Genomic DNA, 12,168 nt, shown 5'->3' with positions numbered 1-12,168 from the left:
CAGTCTGTTCACGCACATGTGCACTCCTCATAAACCGGTTAGAACGTTGCTAATGCATTTACATGGCCACATTAAGCCGCGTTCTCCAGGAGAAACTTAGATGTGTTATGGCCCAGGAGTACTTCGTTTTTACGGGTTCCGGATCAGCTTGCGCCTGGTCGACCGCGTTGCCTTTGTGAGTATACTCTTCTGACCACGAGTGAATACGAATCTGTTTGATGCATGCCCACTACAACTTTGTGATACTCTTTTAGTACAATCAATGGCTGGTGCATGCGCCAACGACGCGCACAGACGATGACCGCATCCACGAGTCGAGAAAATCTGGCCGGCGCGCGGTTAGGCCACGCGGTCTGGATTATGACGAAATTTACGGTACGCATACTGTGCGCGGAGCAACCAGCAACACGGACGTGCAAAGTATACTTTGGCCTTTAAACAGCTTAAATGGCGTAAGGAAACCGGCATTCTAGTTTACATGACATTTCATTATGCTGCTTTCTGCAAAAACCCTGGAATAAACTGTTTTCTTAAGTGCATGTAAACATGGTCAATGTGCCCTGTCTGCTTTTTTAAGGAGAAACGCTCACTCCTTGATTTTTACATGTTTGTTCTTTTTCAGTCAGTACTTCAGATATCAGTTCTTTTAGCATGGTCTAACCTAAACTGTCTGCGCTTAGACTTTTCTTTTTCTTTTCTCACTCTTTTCCTCTGCCTCTATGTGGGTGGATGTTCTGCAGAAGGTTGTGTTGGCTAATTGGGCCATTGAGAATTCTGATGTTATCCCAAGTTATCCCAAAATGTATTTATTTTCTATTTTCCTTTTTCTGTATTGAGGATTACAGGACCTAACAGGTCATATTGCTAAAGGCAGTTCTGATAGCTTGGTCTAAAAGACAAAAGGGGCAGTCACTCTACATTTTGTGTTACATTTACTTTCATTCTTATGCATGCAAGAACGGCAAAACGGGTAAGCAACGTTGGCTAAATGTGAACAGTTTGTTCTAAAATTGGTTGGTGAATTCTGACCTGCTTGTTTGTATAAAATGGAACTGAAAGGATCTAAAAATCACAGATCATTTGGCATATAATCAAACATAGAGGAAACTCTCATTTTGCCACTTTCACATCATTCAGTTTATGAGATACGTGAATATTAATTTAAAAAGAGAAGCTGCATTGTGTGCAAGGTCACAGAAATTTAGTTTGATGGTATATTTTACAATGTTTGCATTTGGAATTTATCATTTTAAAGTCTGCAGCCACCAAGAATAAAGTTCTAGTTGGGGTATGAAGTAACTTTGCACACTTAAATTCTTGTGTGACTGTCTTTTAACATGAAGCCTTCCATGTGCACACACACATACATACACACACACACACACACACACACACACACACACTGATGGATCTCTGTTTGACATTGCTGGATTTTGCTGGAGTCTCTGTGGCAGATCTCTGCCTTCCCTACGAAGGAGGAAGCGGGAGCCGGGTGAACAGCTCACGGAAGACTTTAATTAGATACAGTTTCACTTGGACACACATAAAACTGCTTTTCAGCACACACGCGCCAGTGCACACACACAGCTCCATGTGTCGCTCACACTGTTGGCCCAACTCAGAATGCACACGTTCGTCAGCTGCATGCATCTTTCTCTCTCTCTCCAACTGGCATCTCCGGCTCCTCTTTATCCCTCTCCCGGCTGATTGGGGTAATTCAGCGCCAGGTGTCCATCCTTATGGCCTGGCCACGCCCTTCTCATCACAGTCTCATTTCACTGCCTCCTCTTCCTCCCCTCTTCTTCTTCACCTCATTAGAGACAGTATGCAGTTCTGAAGGTTATTATAGGTAGTCCTTGAATCTGAATAGAAATATCTTAATGAACGGCTCTGTGGTGTAGTTAGACAATATTGTGATGCTGTCTTTCTCGGGTAGTTTTTGAGTTGTAATTTGTAGATATTCTAGACATTGTCAAAAACAGCTGGCGTTGGACATAAATTTGTATGTCATTCCTTCTTTATTCTTTTTTGGTAGGCTGTTTTGAATATGACTGGGTTTACAATAAGGTGGACAGTCTTGCAGTAAGAGCTGTCAACATTCTTGTTTGGATGTCTTTTCCTCTCATATTAGATAGGCCTGCACAGCAAAATCTGTGAACTCAAAATAACACTATTGGAGTTAATTTCAACACTTTGAAAGTGTCACATGGGGTCCACTCCGAATAGAGTTATTTTAACACTTTTTAAAGTGTTGGCACATTGACACTGTAATCGAGTTAATATTGACTCTTTGCACAGTTGAAATTTAACACTACTCAACACTTACCAGTGTAAAATAATTTTTACACTGGTGTGGGTTGTTAGAAATTAACTCACTCAGAGTGTAATTTATTAAACCATAATAGTGTTCTCTATTTTAACACTATATGGTGTAAATTTGGTATTATACAAAAATGACATTAATTAGGATAAACATGTTTATTTTTATTTATTTCAAACATGTGCACCACATTTACAAGTCTAAACATTCAACAATCAGTTTTTCAAAATGTAACGATATGGCACTGTGCATGCTCAGTTATCAGTCTCATTAGAATGTTTAAAATAGGCTGTGCAATGCATGTAACAAAAGTTGCCATTACACACCTATATACAGTATGCATTGAAGTGTTTATCAAAGTACAGTATACTGTATCTACGCTTTTGACAATAGTACTATACTGTTAAACAATGGGAGATCATGGGATGCTCCAGGAGAGTTCCATGGGCTGTATGTAAATTCAGTACCATAATTTCCAGCCCAATTGGTAGTTGAAACAACACACATTGTCTTACCATCGAAATACAGTTTATACCTATCTCAAGTATTGAACAAACTCAATGGCATCACTTTGAAAATGGACAAATTGGGGCGTGGCCTGTAGCGCCACCTATAGGCTCACGTGGGCCATTTTTGGTGTGTTAGTTACTTGAGGCCTGTAGTATCAATGTGCCGAATTTCAAAACTTTTTACTAAGAAGATCTTGAGTTATTGGGCAATTTAGAGCTACAGGAATAATAATAAAAAGAATACTAACAAAAACAATAGGTTTCCTCCTACCGGAGGAATCCTAATTAGCAGAAGGAACCTGTAAGGTTTTAACAGAAACTGTACAGTCTGGTCAATCACTTGAAACATCCTGCTTATTTTCTGTTTGCGTGGTGACATCTTGGCTAATGTTCACATGTTCATCCATGGAGTGTCTATGCAGTGTTTCCTGAAGTCATTGTATGTATGAAAGGAAATTAAACATCCTGCTTTAAAAATGGCAAAGAGCTACCTCGTAGGAGAGACTGAAGATGTATTGAGCTTTGAACAGCTCATCAAAAGTTGCCACAGATGTCTGAGCCTTGCATGGGACCGCCTTCTGTTCAAGAATGAGGTGACTGGCTCCTTTCCTGTGGTCAATGAGCAAATAAAGTTCAAGTTTAGTTCAAGTAGTGTTTTCTCAAGCAATAACACTTTACACTTTACAGTTTTAGACATAACTTAAAAAATATTATTTTCTCAGCTATTCAAAATGTCACAACCTATGCACTGTTTTAATAAAAGAAAATAGCTAATAAATTCCTAAAATGATTTATTTGAATCAGACAAGCCAAACTCATGTTTACAAAAAACGTAATTTTACACACGGTTGTTTGTTTGCAGCTTTATCCAAACTAATCTTGACCGTTTTCTTCTGTTTTCTTAAAGTTCGGGGGGAAGAAGACTCTGCTAAAAGAAAACTGATGACATTTCACTATCCCACCTTAGAGGCAAACTGAATAAATTAGCCAAATAAAAGTAGTTAAATGCAAGAATAAAAGGATTTCTGAAATTAAATTGTAAAACTGACCAAAGTGTGTCCTCAGGTTGAGGTTGAAGTGCTGTCAGCAGCTCCTCAAAATACACATTCAGGTGGTGAGTCCTGTGGTCTGCATTGGGCTTGAAATACGAGGCCACTTCTCCAAGATTTTTTTATATCTTGTCTTCAAACAGAAATCTAGGTCAATCTTTTGATATTTATTTTTTATTTTTTATTTGGAATGCCCAATTCCCAATGTGCTCTAAGTCCTTGTGGTGGCGTAGTGACTCGCCTCAATCCGGGTGGCGGAGGATGAATCTCAGTTGCCTCCGCGTCTGAGACCGTCAATCCACGCATCTTATCACGTGGCTTGTTGAGCGCGTTACCGCGGAGACCTAGCACGTGTGGAGGCTTCACGCTATTCTCCGCGGCATCCATGCACAACTCACCACGCGCCCCACCGAGAGTGAAAACCACATTATAGCGACCACGAGGAGGTTAACCCAACGTGACACTACCCACCCTAGCAACCAGGCCAATTGGTTGCTTAGGAAGCCTGGCTGGAGTCACTTAGCACACCTTGGATTCGAACTTGTGACTCCAGGTGTGGTAGTCAGTGTCTTTACTTGCTGAGCTACCCAGGCCCCATCCTGGTCAATCTTTAAAGAAAAACACACATAATTGTCACATATTTCAATACACAGGTCGCTTTAGCAAGGTTAACTGTAGGTCGAATTTCGAAAGGTCAAGAAGCTAGTGATTTTCTCACCAATCAGGCACATCTAGCAAAGAAAATGAAGCATCCTCTTCATGAACCATCTTTTGCCTAGAATTAAAAGTTGCTCTCATTAGTCATTTGACCACAGTGTCATCAGTTGAGAGAATCGTTGTTAAAAACGCCTCTCTGTTTATTTCATCTTAAAGTTGTTGACCAGTTAAAAGAGATTCTCATCTGCTTTTTTAGATGAATCCAGATGAATAGAATGTGTTGCATTGAACTGTCTTGATCCTTTAGGATCTTGAAGATGGAAAGAGTCACGATTCCCAATGCATAATTGGTACACATGATGATGGAACTATCTGATAGAATGATATGATACAGTATTATGGTATGGTAACATAAAATGAATATTTGGCATTCTTAACAAGGCATTTTTCAATAGATTTTCTACTACAGTGTTGTGATATAAAAAGCTACAGTAAATCTTAATCCTAGCACTTATATCAAGTATGACACTATAGAAAATGATATATCAGCTCTAACAGTATACCTTGAAAAATTCACCTACCTCATATCTCTAGAGCAGATACCGCTTTTCTTTCACTAAATAAACAAAACAAAATTACAAACTACACGACTTGAACTCTGCTTCTGAATGCGGTGCGGTGAATTAACACTTTAAGAGTTAACAGCGAGTACATAGATCCTTATATCAACACTGTAGGTTTATTACTACATTTGGACACCAACTCTTTATTTAAAGAGAGTGAAATACAATTGTTTTAACTAAACCTTGTGTTAGATTAACTCCAATTTGAGTTAAATTATCTCTGAACTCCTAAACTTTTCATTAACACCACAATTTTAACTCTGGTAAATTTGCTGTGTGTGTTTTCCAAGATATGCTATTCCTTTTTTTTTTCAGCTGTCTAGCTGCTTGTTAGCATCTCCCACCTGTATCTACAGCAGGCTGTAATTTTGTTAGTGATGTGTGCTTAGCGTGCGTGTTTGCCAGGTACTTTTGTCTCTCTCATGTTCTAGCTCATTCCTTTCAGCTGTTATTTACACTGTCTCTGAGGAGAATCTGTGACTAGTTTTACAAGAGCATGTTTGGTCATTAACTTTTTATTTTATTTTTTCCCTCCCCAATTTGGAATGCCCAATTCCCAATACGCTCTAAGTCCTCGTGGTGGCGTAGTGACTCGCCTCAATCCGGGTGGCAGAGGATGAATCTCAATTGCCTCCACGTCTGAGACCGTCAATCCACGCATCTTATCACGTGGCTTGTTGAGCACGTTACCGTGGAGACATAGCACGTGTGGAGTCTTCACGCTATTCTCCGCGGCATCCACACACAACTCACCACGTGCCCCACCGAGAGCGAACCACATTATAGTGACCACGAGGAAGTTACCCCGTATGACTCTACCCCCCTTAGCAACTGGGCCAATTTGGTTGCTCAGGAGACCTGGCTGGAGTCACTCAGCACACCCTGGATTCGAACTCGCGACTCTAGGGGTGGTAGTCAGCGTCTTTATTCGCTGAGCTACCCAGGCCCCCAATGTTTGTTCATTCTTGAAGAAAAGAGACATTTGAGTTACTTAGGTGGTAGGTCAGCGTTTCCCAACTGGGGTGCCGCGGCGAGATCAGGGGTGCCATGTACAAAAATCCTTCAGACATTTCTAAAAGTCCCAATATGATTATAAAACATTTAAAAAGCGTAATATCCTACATTTCTTAAAAGTAACAAGTGATAATAATAATAATACTGTGTCTCTGTCTCTCTCTCTCTCTCTTGAGTGTAGCATTCTGCAGCTCATTGGACGCATTGGATGTTTTAATGTGTTACCGAGTTGTTCCGTATCAGATGTGCATTCTCTGCATTTCGACGAGATGAACATGCAGTGTTTTAGCCCAGTGATATATCCTCAACAAAAATGCTTGCGTTGCATCGTGTTGAATTTATTCTCTGTGATAAAAGCCTGACTCATATCCCTGATCTCTGTGATCTGGAACTGACGAGACCTTACAGCGTGTGTTCTTGTCATCACTCTTGCTCCAACCTCCAACCTGCTCAGACGCCAACGGTTTAATGATATTAAATCACAACAGTCCGGATATTCCTCCTCACGGCCACACATGCTATCACATTCTCCTTTTTTGTGGAAACATAAGTCTGTGATTCGAATCAGCCTGACTGAGTGTAATAGCAGAGAGGAGATGATAGCCTTCCCAAAGTGAATCTTTTAAAACCATCCAGTGCTCATATTGATGGCCCTCAACACACACTAACAGGATATTAATACTTCTTTATCCTGCTTATCTGCACATTTCAGAGACTCTAAACATATTACGAAATCAGTAACTGTCTATAACAATATAATCAAATCTTGAGGCCAAACAGAGTGAGAGAGAGCCAGAGAGAAAACGTGCTGACATTCTTAAAGAAAACTGACATGATTTGAGTATTAGGACTTTTTATTTTGTCAATCACACAAACACTCACTCACACGCTTCCACAAAAGGGTCGAGATTGAAGATTGTGGTCATATAATAAAACCCACTTCCTCTTCTAACCACAAACGCACACACATTAATTGAGGAAGTAAGCTGTTTCACACCACATTGCTCTGAATGACTAGATTAAACATGCCAATTGATTGATGTGGTACAAGAAAGCCAACTGTCTCACAAAACACTGACAGTTTTACAAATAAGGTAACGACTTACAATGTTACTTTACTTGGTCAAACACAAGATAATAGAAACTGTAAAACAAGATGTCTTTATGAAAACTAATAGACCTGAAGGAAGACTTGTGAATGAGTGAAGACAGTAATTACAGTCTCAGCTGATGTTTGGGTTCTGTACAGTGTCTCTGGTGTCCTTCTGATACAGTAGCTCTGTTCCGAAACCTATTTAGCTGCCTTGCTGTCTATTGTTTGCATAGGCAACTATCTTCTAAGACAGCATCCTAACCAAACTTGAACCCCAAATGTGACAGATTTCAAAGACTTTGTGACGAGGAGGAGGGCGTGGCCGGGCCTTGATGGAGCACGGCTGGCGCTGAATCAGCTGATCAGCGGGAGAGTGAGATAAGGGGTGGCTGGAGAGGCCGGTTGGAGAGAGAGAGACGCACGCGGCCGTGTTGTCCGTGTTTGTTTGTGTTATGGTTTATGTTTGATTTAAGTTAATTTATATCATTAAACTTTACGTTGACTGTTCAGCTGGTTCCCGCCTCCTCCTTGCCCATCCTTATACTGTTACAGTGGTGCCGAAGCCTGGGAAGGAGGAGGAATGTGCTGTCGTGGAGTTCTCGCCGCTTCCGTCTGCCAAAGGAGCAGCCGCAGCCGTCTGCCTGGGGACGGAGGAGTTGCTGCCGGCCGGCGAGAGCCTGAGGAGCCGTGGCCGTCCACCGAAGAAGGGGAGCAGCAGTTCCGTCTGCCAGGGGCTGGAGGACTCACTGCCATCTGCCGGGGGAGGAACGAGCTGGCGTCCGGCGAGGAGCAGTTGAGGACCGGGCGACAGCATGTCTGGGAGCCGGCGAACAAGTTTTTCTCTCTCCTCTCTCTCTCTCTCTCTCTCTGTCGCTCCGCCTCGCTCTTTCCCTCTCACCTTTCCCTCCCCTCATCTCTCCCAGTTCTCCAGAAAGGTGGGGAAGACCTGCCGGCAGGCACGGCCGGAAAGGCAAAGCCCCCCCCTCCAGGAAGGGAGGGGAGGGGAGTGCGTCATGCAGGGGGTTTCCCCGAACTGCGTCGTGTGATGGAGGAGTGTGACGAGGAGGAGGGTGGGGACTGGTCGCTCTGTCGACCGGTCCTCAACCACTCCTCCGCCGGACGCCAGCTTGTTCCTCCCCCTGGCGGATGCAACTGCTGCTCCCTTTCTTCAGTGGATGGCCGCGGCTCCTCCAGTTCTCGAAGCAACTCCTTCGTCCCCAGGCAGACGGCCACGGCTGCTCCTTAGGTGGACGGAAGCGGCCGGGAAGACACATGGCCGGCCCTGAATCGGGCTTATCAGCCGAGAGGGAGATAAAGACGAGCTGGAGGCGCAAGTTCGAGAGAGAGAGAGAGAGAGACACACGCGGCCGCGCTGCATGTTTGTTTTATGTTGTTTTATCATTAAGCCTTACGTTGACTGTTCAGCCGGTTCCCGCCTCCTCCTAGCTCATCCTTATATTGTTACAGACCTTACATGGACAGCTGCACAAGTAGTGTTCTTCAGAGATGCAACTCACAATTGACGTGAATAGAGTTTGGTGTTATCACAAGTTACTAAGCTAACTACATGATACCCTAGTCATAAAATGCCAAATAAATGGTGAAATATTAGATTTTTAATTAGATTTAACTTTTTTCATGAAATAAGCATTTATACTGTACTGTATATGTGCTGTCTTTAATTAATCTTTTTCACAGTGCATTCAGGAATATTCTTATCCATGAAGAATACATGGAATGCTGCCTTAGATTTTAGCCAAAATGAGGTATCTTAATATGCAGCATAATTTTGCTGGAACATCCTTCACGAAAGTGCATCTAAATGATGCCGAAAGCTAACTAGGTTTCAGAGCTAGGATAAAGTAGGGCTGTCATGATTATGAAATTGTGCTGATGATTAATTGTCAAACGAATAATTGCGATTATGACGATTAATTGTCTGTTTTAGGGCTTTCACGATTAACTGTCATATAAATTGTCATCTCTTATGGTGCACGTGTGCTTCATACACCTTAGTCATTTTTACTTATTTAACTTCAAATATATCAATCAAATAATAAAATAGGGGTATATGATTTCCTTTTAAAGCTTTAAAAACTTTCGAATGACATGAAGAATTATGTTTAAATATCACAATATTTCTAAATACTTAAAATATGTCTCTCTTTTTGATCAACTTCAGTTTTGATCAATTTTACATTTACACTGTTGTTTTTGACGATTGTTTAATAATCGCGACAGGCCTATCAACAAGGCAACCTGCATTGAAAACATAAAACTAATAACTAAAACATAATTCTTCAAGATACAAATGTTGTCTACCCCTCTTGCTTTCTCTCGTGTTCTCTTTCTGTCTGTGTAAGGAGAGGTTGTCGCCGTAATTGTACTTTTGCTCCAGATTTTGCTGTGCTATTTTTAAGGTGTGTGGGTGGGCTGACTCTCTTATTAAGAGAAATGTGTGTGTGTTTGCCTGTATTTACAGTATGTGCTTAATTCTAAATGATCTGTGTGGAACCAAAACAGCAATTAAAGTGTTTTGAACACAGGCTCATGCATAATGATGAGATTTGTCTAGGGCGCCGTGGTTTCAGACGCCTGCCCTGTTTGATAGATTGGTAAGCTGTATGGTGATCTATCAGGATGCCAGTGATTTCAGAGTCTTTACTAAAGCCAGTGACACACCCATTCACTCACACACACAGACACGCTGTGTCCTTTTCAAAATGCCCTACACACACACACACACACACACACACACTGAAGACAGTGTCTGCATGAAACTGCAGAGTCACTGCAGTACATCAGTACTCATCAGAATACAACACACACAGCATGCCAACTCACTGACCTTGTGTGTGTGTCTGTGTCAGTAAGTTCAGTATCACAGTCTTGAGTCAAAGATCTCTTTCATGATGAAACGTAACATTTTGACTTCCGTCTCTTTCAGCCCAAGCTAATGGCGAAGGACCTTCTTGACCTGGTGGCGTCCCATTTCAACCTGAAGGAGAAGGAATATTTTGGAATCTCTTACGTAGATGAGACGTACGTATATATATATGATGTGAAATATCACGCCTTTATGCTAGTACTGCGACAATTTTAATGCACTTTTTATTTTGCCGTTATGTTTCCCAAAGATCATGTTATTTGACTAGTTTTTAGGGGTGGGTAAAAATATCAGTTTTCCGATGCATGGCGATCTTCATTTGAACAATCTTGATATCGATTCTTAAATTTCAAGATCGATCTTTTACTCTATGCGCAACCCTCTACTACAATGCGAGGAAATCGCTCACATTTGCAACCAAATTTTGAGCTGACTGGCTAGTAAATGTTTAGATTTCACTCACCAGTGATTGTGTTGTATAGTGGTGGATATTTCAGCAGCATTATCCTTTCACTGCGTGTTGAGAGTAAAAGTTGTTCCGTGTAATGTGTGTCCAAAGACAAGATCCACTCACCCATTTATCATTAAATAATGTCTCTTTTAATACCCTTTCTGTTCAGGGGCCTGGGTTAGCTCAGTGAGTATTGACGCTGACTATCACCCCTGGAGTCGTGAGTTCGAATCCAGGGTGTGCCTAGTGACTCCAGCCAGGTCTCCTAAGCAACCAAATTGGCCCGGTTGCTAGGGAGGGTAGAGTCACATGGGGTAACCTCCTCGGGGTCGTGATTAGTAGTTCTCGCTCTCAATGTGGCGTGCGGTAAGTTGTGCGTGGATCGTGGAGAGTAGCATGAGCCTCCACATGCTGTGAGTCTCCGCGGTGTCATGCACAATGAGTCACGTGATAAGATGCGCGGACTGACGGTCTCAGAAGCAGAGGCAACTGAGACTTGTCCTCTGTCACCCGGATTGAGGTGAGTAACCGCGCCACCACGAGGACCCACTAAGTAGTGGGAATTGGGCATTCCAAATTGGGGAGAAAAGGGGGATACAATAAAAAATTATTATTGTATTTCTAATCATGCATCGCACAGTTGAGATAAAGCTGTTTGAGTCTCTATAATTAATTATATTTATTTATCACACATTCACAGTGAAATTCTTTTTTCACATATCCCAGCTAAGCTGGGGTCAGAGTGCAGGGTCAGCCATGATACAGTGCCCCTGGAGCAGATAAGGTCAAGGGCCTTGCTCAAGGGCCCAACAGTGGCATCTTGGTGGTGCTGGGGCTTGAATCCCCAACCTTCTGATCAGTAACCCAGAGCCTTAACCGCTGAGCCACCACTGCTCCCTCTATAGATGCTCTTTTCAGAAATGCTGGTTTTGTTAAAGAGACAGTACCGGTTTTAGCATGTGCTCAACAAATCAGTGTAAATACTTGTAAATATATGCAATTAAACAATAAACATGTAACAAAAAATTATATATGAAAAATAATATCTTATTTATTGATTGAATACATGGATTTGTTCCTTTTTAAAAATCCAAAATGTGACCAAAATGATGAAAAAACGAATAAAAATGTTTTAATAAAATTAACATTTTCATAACGTGCCTAGTTAGAAGGTCCCCTGTATAATTAACAGCATTAGCTGGGAGAGAATTTCTTTGATATGTAAGCAAAAGGGACACTATAAGTGAAATACACCCATATGAATCGACATCGAATTGAGAGCTTGTGAATCGGAATCGAATTTAATCCGAAAATATTTATCAATACAGAGCCCTACTAGTTTTGTGATCCTTCGTTGTCTTAAGACAGTTGATGAGTTCTATTCATTTCCCGGAATCATTTTCCAAAGGTCCGTTTCAGTGAATCAGTTCAAAACTCTGATTTAACTATTCACTTAAAAAAGTTCACAAAGTCTTTGCGTTGGCATTTTTCCTATATTAAAATCATGTTTTTAATTTCTTTCTTCCGTGGAACACAAAGGGATAAGTTAGGCAGAGTTTTAAGGG

At 41.5% G+C, this 12,168-nt stretch overlaps 1 protein-coding gene across 9 annotated transcripts in view; it reads left to right on the top strand.

The window, feature by feature from the left end:
• Positions 1-12,168, top strand: part of LOC127416677 (FERM domain-containing protein 4A-like) — a 232,445-nt gene that overhangs the window by 160,723 nt on the left and 59,554 nt on the right. For all 9 annotated transcript variants that reach the window (XM_051656166.1, XM_051656167.1, XM_051656163.1 and 6 more), the window contains exon 3: positions 10,213-10,307. In XM_051656166.1, the coding sequence (XP_051512126.1) occupies positions 10,213-10,307 (95 nt within the window). The remainder of the gene's footprint in view (positions 1-10,212; positions 10,308-12,168) is intronic.

The sequence above is a fragment of the Myxocyprinus asiaticus genome, chromosome 26 (genome assembly GCF_019703515.2).
Source record: "Myxocyprinus asiaticus isolate MX2 ecotype Aquarium Trade chromosome 26, UBuf_Myxa_2, whole genome shotgun sequence".
Classification (NCBI taxonomy): Eukaryota; Metazoa; Chordata; class Actinopteri; order Cypriniformes; family Catostomidae; genus Myxocyprinus; species Myxocyprinus asiaticus.
The sequence above is the reverse complement of the archived record's forward strand: the minus strand, read 5'-3'. Positions and strand labels throughout refer to the sequence as shown.